The following is a 16,583-nucleotide window of genomic DNA, read 5'->3' as shown; positions in this document are numbered from 1 at the left end:
ATTAGCGCACGGCGCGGCCGGTGTTCGTGCGACGGATTGGATGATGCGCCTGTCTCTCTCCCTCGGCACGGCGTGCCGTGGCTGCCGTTCGACGGCCAGTATCACGTCATCTAGAGTCCAGACTTGGCCGTCTACGGTCGCGAACAAGAAGCAAAGGGCTCAGTCCCATAAGTCACGCAGCTGGAATGCTGGATGACGCATGGGAATCACAAATGTCTTTCTAGTTCCTACCATGGACCTCCCGTGCATGTTTCGTTCCTTGATTTCATTTAGTTCCGTGCTTTGCGATTCATGCTTTTTTCTTTTTCGAAATGAGGATTATCTCAGCCTCTACATCAATCGATGCACACATCTATTTTTATTACGCAGTGGAAAAAGAACAAAACAAGTCGTTTATACATTATGTAGTCTTTTAAAAAGCCGACAGCCACCTGGTTGAAAATATCCCGTGCAACCGTATTCAGATAGGTGCACCCAACATCCATATATACCCGTTGTTCCTCCGGCAACAGGAAAGCCCACTCATGAATTCAATGAGTAGCCATACAGATAACCTGTAAAAAATAAGCAATTTCTTTTTTGTTAAAGGTAGCCAACTCGTACTCGTGCTCTTTGTATCTCTATCTATCCCATTTAACGATTTTCCAAGCATATTTGTACAATTAGGGCTTCTTTGATTTAAAGGATAGGAAAAGCATAGGAATAGGAAAGGTATAGGATTGGAATGGCATGTCTAAATGAATCCTATAGGAAGATGAAGTTTGTTTGATTGTAGCAAAGGAATTTTTCCATGAGGTATGAGCTAATGCTTTTTTCCTATAAGAATTACACTACAAGATTCCTATAGGATTTTTTCCTATAGGATATGTTCCTATGAATCAAACAACATGTATAGGAAATTTTTCCATAGGAACCAAATCCTACACAATTCCTATGCAAATCCTTTGAATCAAAGGAGCCCTTAGTTGGTGGGTAAATGTTAAAAGTGAAAAGAACTACTCTCTAAACAAGACGAGCAAAGGGACAATCAAAAAATAAATGGTCAATGCATTCGTCACCATCACACTTTTTACGTCCTTGCCAATTTCGTTTTGATGGATTATTTTTGGGAAGAATTATTTTTTGTTGTAAAAACCACATAAAAGTTCTAATCTTTAGTGGTACCTTAAGTTTTCAAAAAATAAAAAATCAGGTAGACAGTATGTCCATTCATGAAATCAGTATACATAGATTTGACAGAGAACAACCCAGAGTCAGTAAGTTTCCAAACAAAACTATCTACTTCATCATTCTAAATGACAGCCATAAGGCGCTGAGCTAAATGAAGCCACGCAGCCCATTTAGGAACAGACAGAATCCGCGTAAATTCTACATTTAAAGGATTATTGGCTAATACATCAACCACTAAAACATTTCTTTGGCGAACAATTGTATATAGCGTAGGATATTGTTTTGGTAGCGGAATATGCCCCAGCCAAGTATCCTCCCAGAACCTATTCGACTGACCATCTCCCACGGCAGGTTTCGATGTCACTTGTGACAACGTCTTACTATAAAGATACTTCTTGCGCAATAGCTCTTGCCATACGCCCTCATCATTCAGTAGCTTGAAAGCCATTTGCTTAATAAGCATTTGTTTTTTTATATCAAGTACCTCAATAACTAGCCCGCCTTATCCTTGGGTCGACAAATAATGTTTCACTTGGTATAACCAGTATTTTCGCTTATGTTGATCACTTTGCCAGAAGAAACCGAACCGGTAGGAATCTAACCTTTTTAATACCCCTTTAGGTAAGACTCGTCGACACTAATTTATAAGGCCTAGCCTATGATGACCCACAAGTATAGGGGATCGCAACAGTCTTCGAGGGAAGTAAAACCCAAATTTATTGATTCGACACAAGGGGAGGTAAAGAATACTTATAAGCCTTAACAACTGAGTTGTCAATTCAGCTGCACCTGGAAAAGCACTAGTAACAGGGGTGACGTGAAAGCAGCAGTAATATGAGAGCAATAGTAACAGTAACACAGCAGCAGTAGCAATAACACAGAGGCAATGGCACCACAAAATAGTTGATACTACTTCCAATATCATATAGAACGAGTATATGATGATGAGAGATGGACCGGGGTTCCCAGCGATCTACACTAGTGGTAACTCTCCAATAACAAGTGACAAGTGTTGGGTGAACAAATTACAGTTGGGCAATTGATAGGATTGAAAGCATTAAGACAGAACATCAAGATTATTAATTATGTAGGCATGTTTTCCATATATAGTCGTACGTGCTCGCAATGAGAAACTTGCACAACATCTTTTGTCCTACCAGCCGGTGGCAGCCGGGCCTCAAGGGAATCTACTGGCTATTAAGGTACTCCTTTTAATAGAGCACCGGAGCAAAGCATTAACACTTGGTGAAAACATGTGATCCTCATATCACAGCCTTCCCCTCCGGTTGTCCCAATTTCTGTCACTTTGGGGCCTCGGGTTCCGGACAGCAATATGTGCAAACAACTTGTAGATACAATCTAAGCAATAATTATAGAGCTTAAATCTAAGATCATGCCACTCAGCTGGTGAGTCGGATTAGGGAGGAGTTCAGAGTTTGGGAGCAGGCTTTCTTAGGAGATAGGAGAACGATGGGGAGAGAGTAGTCCTAGGGCCAGGAGTGGAGTGTGTGTGTGGTGGTGTTATTCACATCATTTGTCTGCAAATGATGTGAATTCTTGTACTTATTTCTCTCTTCTATAAAGATAAGGCACGCTATTGGCGTGCTCTCAAAAAAAAAGATCATGCCACTCGGGCCCTAGTGACAAGCATTAACCATAACAAGATTGCAGCAACAATAACTTCACAAACTTTATAGATAGACTAATCATAATGTATCATCCATCGGATCCCAACAAACACAACACCAATTACATCAGATGAATCTCAATCATGTAAGGCAGCTCATGAGATCATTGTATTGAAGTACATGGGAGAGAGAGTATCAACTAGCTACGTCACGCAGCTGGATGACGCATGGGAATCACAAATGTGTTTCTAGTTTACAACCATGGACCTCCCATGCATGCTTCGTTCCTTGATTTCATTTAGTACCGTGCTTTGCAATTCGTGTTTTTTTCTTTTTCAAAATGAAGATTATCCCAGCCTCGGATGCACATAGCTATTTTTATTACGCAGCGGAAAAAGAACAAAACAAGTCGCCTATGCATCTTGTAGTCTTTTAAAAAGCCAGTAGCCACCCTGGTTGAAAATATCCCGTGCAACCGTCTTCAGATAGGTGCACGCAGAATTCATGTGTACCCGCTGCTCCTCCGGCAACAGAAAAGCCCACTCGTGGATCCAACGAGTAGCCATACAATAACCTGTAAAAAATGAGCAATTTCTTTTTTTTTAAAAGGTAGCCAACTCGTACTCGTGCTCTTTGTATCTCTATCTATCCCATTTAACGATTTTCCAAGCATATTTGTACAATTAGTTGGTGGGTAAATGTTAAAAATGAAAAGAACTACTCTCCAAACAAGACGAGCAAGGGGACAATCAAAAAATAAATGGTCAATGGATTCGTCACCATCACACTTTTTACGCCCAAGCCAATTTCGTTTTGATGGATTGTTTTTGGGAAGTATTACTTTTTGTTGTAAAAATCACATAAAAGTTCTAATCTTTAGTGGTACCTTAAGTTTCCAAAAAAAATCAGGTAGACAGTGTGTCCATTCATGAAATCAGTATACATAGATTTGACTGAGAACAAGCCAGGGTCTGTAAGTTTCCAAACAAAGCTATCTACTTCATCATTTAAAATGACAGCCATAAGGCGCTGAGCTAAATGAAGCCACGCAGCCCATTTACGAGCAGCAGAATCCGCGTAAATTCTACATTTAAAGGATTATTGGCTAATACATCGGCCATTGAAACATTTCTTCGGCGAACAATTGTATATAGCGTAGGATATTGTTCTGGTAGCGGAATATGCCCTAGCCAAGTATCCTTCCATAACCTATTTGACTGACCATCTCCCACGGTAGGTTTCGATGTAACTTGTGACAATGTCTTACTATAAAGACACTTCTTGCACAATAGCTCTTGCCATACATCATTCAGTACCTTGAAAGCCGTTTGCTTAATAAGCATTTTTTTAATATCAAGTACCTCAATAATTAGCCCCCCTTATCCTTGGGTCGACAAATAATGTTTCACTTGATATAACCAGTATTTTCGCTTATGTTGATCACTTTGCGAGAAGAAACGAAACCGGTAGGAATCTAACCTTTTAAATAGCCCTTTAGGTAAGACTCGTCAACACTAATTTATAAGGCCTAGCCTATCTCCATACGAGAGGAGCTTTCCTTGGCAGCAACCGAGTTTCTATTCGAATCTATTTTCATCTGGGTTCCACTATTTGTTTAAAAATCTCCTATGATGTATTGGAATCCCTAAATATTTAGAAGGTAGATAGCCTGCCTCACGGCCAAAAAAATGTGTGTACTGATCCACATAATCTTTTGCATTGCCAAAACAAAAGATCTCTCTCTTGTGAAAATTTATCTTCAGCCCAGACAAAGATAGAAAGGATCAACTTCATATTCACAGTCTTCGCGAGGTTGTGATCCATGAATAAGATCGTGTCATCCGCATATGGCGGAATGGAGACCCCACCCTCAATTAACACTTACTGTATTTGTTCTCCCGTGTGAGACAAAAAGATTGTATTGAAGCAATTTTATAAATAAGTACAAATTTGAAATTTCAGTCAAGTGCAATTTAGAGATTCCGTAATGCAAATTTTCAAAAATATCATGATTTTTTTGCCGAAGCTTCTTGTATGATTCGTTCCTTCTCGTGAAGTAGTATCTTTTTCTACTGTAGTAAGTTCGCTGTACTTTAGCAATTTATATAAATATAAAATTTGGAATTAAAACCAGGTGGTATTTAGTAATTTCACAAATACAAATTCAAATATAGCACGCTTTTGGTGTGGTATATCCATAATAGTGGCAAGTAATATGATTCAGAGCCTCAGAGGGAGTAGTATTTTTTCTTTGATCAAACAAAAAGTTTGACAGTATTACTCCGTTTATAAATACTAATTTCAAAATTCAGATATACTCCCATCCAACCCTAGTTACAGTCACCGCCGCCTCCTCTCCCGTCTGGCGCCCTCGCCAATCGCAAGATCATCCAGCCAAACTCCCCTGTACATCGCTCGCCGCCTCCAGCCCGGAACTGTCTGCACCGACCGCCGCTGCCTCTCCCGTCTCAGCCCTCCCACCGGCCGCCACCTCCAGCCCGAGCACCTCCTCCGAGCGCGCTTCTCCACCCCGAGCGCGTCCTGCAACCCTTGCCGGACTTTCAGCCCGAGCAGGCCCTCCAGGCACCGAGATCGCTGCTCTCTTCCCCGGGCCCCCGTGAGCCGCCGACCTCCAGTTTGGTTTTCTTTTGCTCTGTATGTCACATATCCCACTGTTTGTGTAGCTATGATCCCATTGTTGCGGTGTCTGTTCTTGCAGTGGATCACACTGTTTCTGGTCATTTGTTGCAATTCGAATCGAGTTTCCAAAACTAAAGAGGGAGCTCTAATAATAATAGTCGTGGACATCGAGGGATAGTTTAAGTTCAAAACCCAGCATAGGTAGGAGCCAAAACTTTGTTGCCAAACTAGGCCTTAGTTTCTACTTGTTTAACCACCACCAAGTTAGAAGCTGGGTTGGACCAACTTTATTTCTACAAAATGAGATCATTCTGTCCTCAAACAGGAAATTTGCTTTTTTGTATACCTACAGTTCAATTCTCTATCGTTGTCCATTTATCTTCCCGGACTTGCTACATCTCCAAGTTACTAAAATCAGATATTTTAAAACGTTGTAGAATGAATCCATGCAGCTACTGTAAAGATTTTTCTTATCAACTTCAACATGTATCTTAGTATTCTATGGTGTCTCCTGATTACCAGTTCGGTATTTTGCTTCTATAAATGTGAGCAAACATCATTGACTTAGTTACTACCACTTACCAGCATCTGTAGCTTTGTACATTAAGGAACTGAACCTTTAGCTGCTATCTGCAAATGTTACATCAGATTGAGGCCCTTTGTTAGTTATTATTTGTTTCGCTTGTTTTGTGAATTTTGTGTATCATTTGCATGATTCATCAGATTCAGGCACTTCATTAGTTTGTATTTGTTTTCCCTTGATATATCCAACCGACGGTGATTTGTAGTATTGTAGTAGTTCATAAACAAAGTGACATGATGTGCCAGTTTCATAGATATTTGCTATTCTCCTGATTTTGTAGTATTCTATAAACAAATGTTGATAGAATTCTGTAATGAGAGCAACTAGTATAAAAAAAATAACATGAACTTTTATAGACAACCGAACCCTAACACTTGTGCTCTTGGCGAAATGCCCACCGCCACCGCACACTCTGTTGGTGATTTGTAGTATCATACTACTATATAAACAAAGTTATGTGATGTGCCAATTTCATAGATATTTGCTACTCTCTTGATCTGTAGGATTGTATAAACAAATGGTTGATAGAATTTTGTTATGATAACACATGAGTTATGCTAGTACAAACAGAAATGATATGGATATCTATAGACAACCGAACCCTAATTCTTGGCTAAATGCGCAGACCGCTGCGCACTCTGTTTCCAGGGAGACGCAACGCGGGGTGCAACAAGTTGAGCGTCGTCTCAAGCAGCGGGAGGATACACTCTGTTTCCAGGTTTGCCCTCTCAGCTCACCCATCTCAGCTTAGAAAATTAGGATGTGAATGGTGCCTGGATTTCGGATTGACTCGCAGATCCATCATGTCGTCGTTCACCGGTGTATCTGTCGTCACCGGCAGAGAGCAGTGCACCACGTCAGCCGTTGACGCCGACACGGACAGCAGGTATCACCTGCTTGTGGTAAAAAACTACTCTCGTACCGTACAAGAGATGCCTAACGGCGTGGGCATCAGGGCTGGGCCCTTCATGGTAGGAGGTCGTAAATGGCGCATCGGGTACTACCCCAACGGTGTCAACCAGAGTCGTGTTGGATACATTTCTCTCGATGTTTTCCTTGGCGATGAGGAAGACGAAATTGAAGAGGTTGTGAAGGTGAAGTTCCAGTTTAGCTTTGTTGGCCAGGTTGAGAAGCAGGAGCCAAAGTATATTCGTTCGACCCAAACATGCAGCTTCTCCAGCAAACATCGTCGTTGGGGCAACACAAAGTTTGTGAAAAGAGATGCTCTTGAACAATCAACACATCTAAAGGCAGATTGTTTCACCATCCGGTGTGACATCATGGTTTGCAATGATTTCAACAACCAGGATGCCAGGGTCACCCTGCCTGACATTGGCCAGCAATTTAAAATTCTACTTCAAGATAAGGTGGGTTGTGATGTCACATTTGAGGTCAGCGGTGAGATGTTCCCTGCACACCGGTGCGTGCTTGCAGCCCGATCTAAAGTTTTCAGGGCTCAACTCTTTGGTCCCATGATAGAGGGTATAACGTCCAGTGCCATACAGATCAAAGACATGGAAGCAAAAGTGTTTGTGGCTTTGCTAAGCTTCATCTACTCAGACTCATTTCCTGAGATGGAGGACAAAGCACAAGCTGTGGAAGTAGAAGAAGAGGAAGCAGTAGAGTATGAAATCCCAGAAGTTGAGGAAGAAGGACAAGAAGAGGAAGCAAGAGAGCATGTAACGTGGCTGCAATGGCTGCAAGATTTGTTTGTAGCGGCAGACAGATATGATATCCAACAGCTCAAGTCTTTATGTGAGAAGCAGTTATCTGAGAACATAGGTGTGAGCTCCGTGGCGTCCACTCTGGCTCTAGCTGAGCAACACCACTGCCGCAGATTGAAGGATGCGTGTTTGAATTTTATTCAAGTTCAGTCTCCCAAGTGTTTGGGTAAAGTAATGGTGACTGATGGCTGGAAGCATATAAGTACAACCTATCCCTCTGTTTTGGATGAGCTCATTGTCAAGCTTGCGTCAAATCAGAAGGAGAAGAAGAGGAAGCACAATAGTATGTTTTGCAAGACCTGAAGTAACACTGTTATGCATATATGGGATGGGATCCTCTAGGTCGATGGTGTCTGTTTGTCTTGCTTTTGTTTCATCACCTCATTTGCCTATATGTTGGATCTATGTTGAACCGGAAAGATCCAACATATGGCAGATATGGAGCTTCCTGTAATTTCATGTGCAAGTTGCTTAGCTAGTTGTTTCTTTGGGCCTTCCCTCTTATGAAAGAAAACCTTTTCTAGTGGTTATCAAGAACTATGCTGATGTTTCCTGAAAGGCTTTTCCTGGGTGCTTCTTTTCTCAATTTTTTTATCCCATTGCTGCTGGTTGCACGGCTGCAGATTGACTTTTTTGTGTGGTTGGGTCCATGGTGTGTGCTATCGGGGGTTCGAATGGTTGAAGCTATTTTGGTTTGTTTGAACCATAGCTGTTGAGTCGGGGGTTATTTTTTTCTGTCACTGTTATTGAGGTGATTACCTTGTATAATCAAGCATGATCAGAAGTAATGCTCAGTAATTTGGTTTTTCAGTGGTGCTGTTACATAAGATGCATAATGGGAAGATTCTATATTGAACTAGCGGTATTGCACACTGCTCACAAGCATCTATTAATTTGTGTGTTATTTGTGCGTTATAAGATTGGTTGGAGCAGTATTTGTGGTTTTCTAGACGCAGCTGTTTGTTTGAGCTGAAAGTTACTTTGGCATGAAGTGAAGGATGAAGAAGTATAATTAGGTTATCCTAAATATATTTTGTTACATCCACTAATTACTATAGTATGTTCATTGCTTTCTCGAGAGCATGGAGTGATATAGATCTCAAATACTTGGGAGAAGAGAGTACAAACATGATAATAATTCTATAAAGAAGATATACTTAGTTGTGGATGTCTGCCAGAGTCTATTTTGGGGGCCCTATCTGTCTCCATCTCCATGTGCTGGGTGGATGCTTTTGCAAGAATTCCGGCAATAATCACAACCCAATGAACTTTACTATAAAAACAATCTCAAATTTACTTGTCTATTAGCTGAGGAGGAGCCTGACAGTTTTCACCGGGTAAAGGAATACATGCTGGACAGAAGCTCATGCACGTAGAAAATAACAGGCACGATGTTGAATATATATTTTTTTCAAGAAAACGGAAAGGGCCTTCCTGTTTCATTTCATTGAAAAGAGTTTGGTTTACATCCTCCTAGGAGGCAGATTACATATCATGAACTCAATAATCAGTGGATATCCCAAGTGGATGGCAAAACTACCGGTAGCCCTTGGGAATATTTTGTGGTAGTTCGCCCATGGTTCTAACTCATAGCTACATTTAGGTGTATAATGAGCCTCGTATGTTCAGTATCCTTAACTGTGTCACTTGTCAATAGTACCAGAGACGTGCATCAGGAAAACTCGACAAAACAAAGGCTTAACATCATGGTCACAAGAAATATGAACCTAAATCTAGGTATACCTCCACCATGTCATTATATCACGTTATGCAGCCATCACAACAACTTTTCCGTATCTGATTTTTGACGAGCAGATTCATAGCGGTGGGACTCTTAGCTTGGCCGAGCTTACTAAGAACAGTCTGCTTCAATGGCAAGTTTTTTAGCAACGCCAGGGCATACGTCTTTTCCAAATCCCTCCTCTGACAGTGTAACTGTACAGCTATTGATGTTCAGACAGGCCTGCAGAGAATAATGGACTGCTTTAGGGAAATACTATACAAAGTTGGTAAGGTCAACCAAATCTAGATCTCTTATTTTAGATAAACTGCTAGGATCCAGAAATAGCTATTAGACAACTCGGATGGAACCTATGGTAGCTTCGAAATGGTAAATTTAAAACCTCCAACAGGTATATAATCTGATTCCAGTTGTACCATTACCGCTGTGAAGTTAGAACTGACAGTCATCGAATTTCAAGACTAATTTCATGTGGTACTGATCCAAATCCACATGCATCAACACCCCCCAAAATACAGATTTGATGGTTCTTGATTTGTGAGTTCAGTATCATGCTTGCTTTTACATCAAGAAATTGGAAATGTTACCTTCTCAACAACAGATAGAGAGCTTGGATGGTGGCAGCTTCCTTGTTGGTAGGATCTGCAGGTTCCACTGGGGTCGCCAAAGCTTGCAAACTTAACTGAAGAGATTTTTTTGCCCTTGGGGCAAGACAGCTGTACTTTTGCTGCTACTGTGCCATCATCTGAGACGCTTTTATCCCAGGACTCCAGGTCTATGGAAGGATAGTTATCTGACACAAGGGAGCAGACGCTTGTCACAACTCTTCTCGAGAATGTAATCTTTGTGGGATCCCCACCATGCTCCTCAAACACCACAAGGGTGTTCCCTGATGGGTGAAACCATGATCTTGGGACATGGTACCTTGTTCACAAGTAAAATAGAAATGTTAAACACAAGAGAATAATGGACATAACATGATAAGGATGGTGAGCTGTTCCTAATGTCCGTTGCATTACCATCTTTGGGTTGGCTTCCCACATCCAATCCTGCACTTGTTTGGAGAAAATTGTCCTCTATAGTTACAGCTAGGAGTGCACCTGTCATCAGTAGAACTAGTCCGGGGAAAATACCTCCCTATGGCATTTCCATTCAACCAAACCAGGCCTTTCCCCATAGACTGCATGTCTATCCCAACTGGGTCATCTCCTTCTGGAACATCAACACTTGCCTAAAAGTAAGTTGGATTAGTGCACATAATAGGCTGCGAAGAATTCATCAAGAATAAAGATCGCAAAATCTTACCTTGTACCATGTCAAAGGCTGATCTTTTGGTGGCTCAGATTGTGGATGCCACCTTTGGTTATTCCCCTGATCGGGCTTATACAAACTGTAATGCTCACCTTCCAAGCCAATCTACCAACAAATACATAACAGTATCTCAAAAAAAAAAAGACACATACATAACAGAAGCACAGATAAACACCCATCTCGATTGTCTCAAATTCTGGGCGTAAAGAACGAGGAACCGAAACATATAGGTAGCTAAGAGATACAATGTACAGTAGTGATTTATTTCCATATTGAGTGACCAATAGAAATTTCATATGGAGAATATTGATGATAGTACCTTGTATGCCCAGTTATTGGAAGACAAGTCTATGGTTCCATTTTTTATTCCAGAGACGTTCACAGTTGTAAGCCCAGCTCCTACCCATTCATAATAGGGCCCTGCACTCTTATAAAGCGCATAAAGATGATCAGACAAGCAGTAACAGATAGAAGTTTCTTCATCAAAAAGTGTAAACTGGCATATGTATGCACATAAATAGCATGGGCATGTAAAGAACAGTATACATAAAATGCAATGTTAAAACGTCTGTACAGGTAGGCACTTACTTTCAATCCAACAGTCATACTCAGTAGTGCAATTTCATTCTTCCCAGCCTTCAAGCTGATGGGCATATGCACACTGAAACTTGATTCTGAGCCATTACCGTATGCACTACCTGAGGAAGACATGTATGATAAGTGTAATGACAAACAACTCAAACTTAAGAGAACTGTAAATTGCAAACTAGTATCTAAGGGTGAGAAGCACTGCCGACGGTGAGCGATTCAACAACCCTTTGAAAAAATGTCATAATGACGATAGTGCAAACAAGTGTTTACTTCCCAAGGGTATATTTTGACCATGCAGCAAATATAGATACTCAGAAGATCCATATAGGTTGAACTAGACATGGAGAAACATCCCAGCAAACTTCTACTAGGAGATAGTACTTTATATGGTTTCTCAGCATAAAGTAGAGTAAAGAATGGACCTATGAGCATATTATTCAGGAAAGCATGAACAGCATGGCCTTTGGAGTGAATATTAAGAACTGGATGGTTCCCGCTAGCAGGATAACTTCTGTCCACATTAAAACTGCAAATTTCATTAAAAGAATGGGTCACTTACAGAAATGGAACTGCATAGAATGGTGCATAAGAAATTAAATGGAACCTAAATAATACTAAGACCTTCCCTCCTTGGTTGGTACCAGTCTTACCAACATACTTAATAAGCATACATGAAACAGCCCACAGTAAACCAACCTTGTTGTATGCCACAGGTAATCGGTAGAGTCCTTTGTTGTATTAATATGGTCTACAAATCCATTTCTTACGAAATCATTTTTATCCCAAATCCCAATTTTCTCTGTGAAAATGCTCCACTGATCAGGTTTTGATGCTTGCAAAGTGTCCGGAACCATGTCCACCATCAAAGTTTGAGATTGAACCTAAAGATGATAAATCATAGAGAACCGAAGTTATAAGAAAAAATGGTGTGTTAAATCTTGTGTTTCTCAACTAAGCATTGAATAATCTGATGCCAGCTATTTTAAATTCTGCTCTATTTTCTGTTTCATTTTCTGAGAAGGATGTTATCCATCATTTATATGCAGGGATATTATATCTATTTAAATGACATTTAATTCTGGAAAATACTAGAAGGAAAATGGAATACCTTTGCAGTGTTGAAAACCACATTCTTGCAGTCAGGTAGGATGCTAACTGACCAAGCAGGAAGATCATATTGTCTATTCCTGAAAGTGACAACTTTGTCCTTTTCTGAATCAATGTTAGCTAGGAATGCAACACATCCTCCTGAGTGATCAGTGTAAACATCAGCCTGCATGCAAAGGTTCACACTATTCATTAAAGGACGTACCCAGTGCTGAGAGCTCCTGCACTGTGCGGGGTCTGGGGAAGGTGTTAGTGGCAAGCCTTACCCTCACGAAGTGCAATGTGAGGAGACCGCGACTCGAATCTGGGACCTCTCGGTCACAGGCGGTGAGGCTCTACCGCTGCACCAGGCCCGCCCTTCGTTCACACTATTCATTGTGCAAGGGAAATATGTGGCCTCTACATTTACAAAGCAGTGTGTATCATGTAAACACAAGGTGCTATTACAAGAGAGATGGATTTTCCTTATCTTTTTAACTAAAAAGAGCCCGAGCTTGTGGAGGTAATAAACCGTATCATACATAAATGAATGGGTACAGTATTAGATCACATAAAACCCAACAGAAGACAATAAAGTTACCTCTTGTTGAGGCCCAAGAGAAAGTGATGTTGAGTTTCCATAAAGCAGACTATGCTCGCACAATTTTATAGATTTGTGAAGCTCCCTCAAGTGTGCCCATTTTGGAAGTCGCCTAAGGCCTGAAATCCAGATGAATGAACAATATCAGGATGGTTCCAGGCATAAGTTTACTGACGGATCCAAGATCACTAGAGCCCAACCATATTCATCAATTGGTGCATCATAGTCATAGCTAGTTGTAATGAACGGCCCTCCAGCCGTACGATCAAAGTTTGTTCCACCGTGGTACTTCAAAAGGATAATGAAGGCTTGGTCAATTTTCAGCAGGATAAACTCATCATAAATAACACTACCAACTGAATATGGTTTCAGGTGCTTGACCAGATAAATACTATAGTGCCTTTGTCAAATTAAAATATGAGAAGTGTGATCCTTTGTGAAATTGGACTATGATTCTTTTTTGCTTTGAGAATCAAGTTAAAATAGAAACTGCGTAAAAGGAATACCACATAGTAATTCTGAACGCTGCCACCTTTCCCGAAAAAACGTGCAACAGAAAATGCAACATCCTCAGGGGGTCTATGGGGATTACTTTCACCAAAAGTCTGGAACCTAAACATGAAATGGAAATGAACAAGATGCGAGAGATCATTTCCTTTCGCTTTTGGGAATAAGGGAGATAAAAAAAATGAGGTGTTATGAACATTAGCAATAGAAGTAACTGTAAATTTTAATCGGTTGCTAATGAAAGTGTGGCAAATGCATTACCATCCTGGCCAATTCTCTGTCCAAATTTTCGGCTTGGTTGGCGAATTTGGCTTGAATTGATCGCAGTAGAATTTATTACAAGTGTTTATCTGCAAATGTCAGTTGTATCAATGAATAAATCTGCCAAAAAAGATCTCATACTGCATCTGCTAAGAACTCTATCACATATTAGTATGTATCAACTAGCAAGCTCGTGCATGTATAGATACCAGGATGCTTCTAATCACATAACCAGGATTTTTGAAACAGACATAATCATGAATATTTGTGGAAGGGAGCACTTACAGTCCTGCGAGCAGCAGCACTTTCTCTGTCATTAATGGCAAAGTTACAATTATCATGCAGTTCAGGTTTTTCCTCATTGTAATGGCTCTCCGAATTTTTCAACACGCAATTTCAGTAGCAGGCCATGATTCAGAAAACACATAGCTAGCAAAGAACAATTGCAGTTGTGCTAGTCTACAAAAAAATTAATGACATATGTTGCAATTTGAGTGGTTGTATGTCTGATGAGGCAATCCATTTCGTAACAGCTGCTTAGAACATATCAACAGAAGGCACTGAATGTCAGAAACTAACCACATGATCAGGAGCATCGTACTGCTGGCACATGATCCAAGGGACGCCAATGTTCTGAGCCAGAGCCATACTAGCTGCCCACGCTGCATACGCCTTGCCGCCAGCTCCATACGCTTGTTCATAATCTCCATACTCATTTTCAACCTGGAAAGCACAAATTTAGATTCAGATCGTATGGTGTTGCCAATTGTTACTGGACATCATCCGGCCTCAAGGTTGTCTGAAATCACAACCTGGGCTAGGATGATGTGGCCTCCCTGCGAGGCGAAGAACCGCTCTTTCTTCATCATGTCCACGATCTTGGTCGTGAAGCTCTTCATGTGAGACTGCATCCAAATAGAACGTCGCCTGGATTATGACCCAAATCGTCAAACTTGACACAAAACTCTGCATAATTCGCAAGCTGCACCCACCTTGAACGGCTCGTTGTTGGTCCGGAACACCGTTCCAGGAATGTAGTGCAGCCACACAGGCACGCCCCTGAAACCACCACATGCAGATTAGCCCACATCTTTCATTACACCAGAGAAACGAAATGACAGTGAGCATGTAGAAACAGTAAACTGAAGGAGACCCGAAGTTCCACTCGGCGGCGACGAATGGGCCGATGCGCAGCATGAGGTAGAGGCCGGCGTCCCTGACGACCCTGACGAACTGCACCAGATCGAAGCGGTCCTCGAAGTAGTACTGCAGCACCAATCGGGCGTGAATGAAATTTTCAGAATACGCTGCCCACCCGGTCTGTGACGAACAGGATATAAATGCAGAAAGGGAAAATGAAGGACGTGGCGTGGCGCGGCGGGCGGACCTGGCCGGGGGCGGTCTCGTGGCCGTTCCAGAATACGTAGGTCTCGATGCAGTCGGCGCCGCCCTCCTTGGCCTCGGCCACCAGCTTGGGCCACATCTGCGAGCACGCGCAGCAACCGAGGTTACGGCTGGTAATGTATGTGCTAGAGAACGAGCGCGGGAGCGCGGCAGGCGAGGGGCGTACGGTACGTACCGCGGGGACGCTGCGCGGGTAGTGGATGGAGGCGGAGATGAGGAGGCGGCGGCGGCCGTCGATGATGAGGGAGCGGTGGTCGTACGTCACAGTGGAGGCGGCGGCGAGCAACGGAAGCAGGAGCAGCAGTAAGGGGAGCAGCCGCCCGGCAGCGGTGGCGGCCATGGCTGGAGTGGAGTGGAGTCGAGCGGCGGTGGCGTGGTAGTGTGTGTACGGCGCGGCGGCGGTGTGGTGGTATAAATAGCGAGCGCAGTGTGAGCCCAAGAGTGAGACGCCGCGCCGTGGAGAATTATCGCGGAGAGAGACTGGTGTTCCTCGGCGGGAGGGATCGGATGCGCCGCCGCTCTCTGTCTCCCGGCATGGTGCCATGGCAGCCGCGCGACACGTCGGGAGGAGTAGAATTTTGGACAAGGCGTCGGCGCGTCGTGTTCGGCCACAGGAGGAGCGCGCAGGGGATGCGGGTGGATTAGTGCGGGAGGAAGCGGGAACCGGGGGAAGCGAGGTCGGCTTGGGCGCGCATGTGACCTCGGTCGGACGTGGGGACCACCGCGCGCGTCGGCTGTACACTGTAGTCCCCGTCCCGTCCTCCACTTCCACTCCTCGGGATGTGTCGTGCAACGTGGTGCGCGGAACGCCGACGGCCAACACAAGTATTTGGGCCAGTGTGACGTTTAGATTTATTAATCAGTACCACGTATATTCATAGCAACAAATAGTACACGGTTGAGATACATGAATTGACTCCAACGATTACAAAATAAAATCTAAAAGATATTAACAAATATTCGAGGTCTTCAATTTTCTTTCTTCCTCCAAAACGCAATCTTGTACTCATCTGAATGCAACCAAAAATAGATAACGAACCATAGACCTGTAGATACCGACGAAAGTTCTCCTATAATTTTTTGAGCCGCAATGCCAAGGTTGCGTGCACGCACACAACCATTAAAGTAGTCATACAACATCAGCAAGAGTACCAACACCAGTATGTCAGGGAATAATAACCGGCTAGCTTTGTCGTCGTCGATGGAGAGCCGAGAGTACGAATCACCATTGTCGAGGACGTAGCAACCGGGATAAAAACTGCGAGGATAATCGTCCTTGCGGCAACAACGACAAAAGATCCAAAATCGATCTGGCGAAGCAAAATCCGAAGACACA

The 16,583-nt window shown here is 42.6% G+C and overlaps 2 protein-coding genes across 3 annotated transcripts; one reads left to right on the top strand and one right to left on the bottom strand.

Moving 5' to 3' along the window:
• Positions 1-5,134: 5,134 nt before the first annotated feature.
• Positions 5,135-8,285, top strand: LOC127345232 (BTB/POZ and MATH domain-containing protein 2-like). 2 transcript variants are annotated; one of them, XM_051371679.2, is made up of 3 exons: positions 5,135-5,453; positions 6,647-6,739; positions 6,818-8,285. In XM_051371679.2, the coding sequence occupies exon 3, from the start codon at positions 6,825-6,827 to the stop codon at positions 8,046-8,048; it is 1,224 nt and encodes a 407-aa protein (XP_051227639.1). In that variant the 5' UTR covers positions 5,135-5,453; positions 6,647-6,739; positions 6,818-6,824; the 3' UTR covers positions 8,049-8,285. The 2 variants fall into 2 exon arrangements, with proteins under 2 accessions (XP_051227639.1, XP_051227640.1); XM_051371680.2 differs by having other exon boundaries at positions 5,135-5,415; positions 6,647-8,285.
• Positions 8,286-9,148: 863 nt separating this feature from the next.
• LOC127345230 (beta-galactosidase 3) lies at positions 9,149-15,760 on the bottom strand. Its single transcript, XM_051371677.2, has 19 exons — positions 15,423-15,760; positions 15,231-15,326; positions 14,997-15,109; positions 14,836-14,902; positions 14,656-14,748; positions 14,423-14,566; positions 13,844-13,932; positions 13,582-13,687; positions 13,276-13,363; positions 13,076-13,194; positions 12,497-12,661; positions 12,085-12,269; positions 11,811-11,914; positions 11,386-11,495; positions 11,117-11,224; positions 10,792-10,902; positions 10,506-10,717; positions 10,074-10,410; positions 9,149-9,708 (listed from the first exon to the last, which is right to left on the bottom strand). Exons 1-19 carry the CDS (start codon positions 15,585-15,587, stop codon positions 9,598-9,600), a joined length of 2,523 nt encoding a protein of 840 aa, XP_051227637.1. The 5' UTR covers positions 15,588-15,760; the 3' UTR covers positions 9,149-9,597.
• Between the last annotated feature and the right edge of the window lie 823 nt (positions 15,761-16,583).

This window comes from Lolium perenne, chromosome 3 (genome assembly GCF_019359855.2).
Source record: "Lolium perenne isolate Kyuss_39 chromosome 3, Kyuss_2.0, whole genome shotgun sequence".
Lineage (NCBI taxonomy): Eukaryota > Viridiplantae > Streptophyta > Magnoliopsida > Poales > Poaceae > Lolium > Lolium perenne.
Note: the sequence above shows the minus strand (reverse complement) of the source record. Positions and strands in the feature narration are given on the sequence as shown.

Excerpts from the sequence above, each read along its gene's own strand:
- LOC127345232 (XM_051371680.2), top strand. The coding sequence starts at position 6,825 with ATGTCGTCGTTCACCGGTGTATCTGTCGTCACCGGCAGAGAGCAGTGC.
- LOC127345230 (XM_051371677.2), bottom strand. The coding sequence starts at position 15,587 with ATGGCCGCCACCGCTGCCGGGCGGCTGCTCCCCTTACTGCTGCTCCTG. Across the intron at positions 12,270-12,496 it reads TGGTTTTCAACACTGCAAAG|GTTCAATCTCAAACTTTGAT; the intron begins GTATTCCATTTT and ends TATCATCTTTAG. Across the intron at positions 10,718-10,791 it reads AGCCTTTGACATGGTACAAG|GCAAGTGTTGATGTTCCAGA; the intron begins GTAAGATTTTGC and ends ACTTACTTTTAG.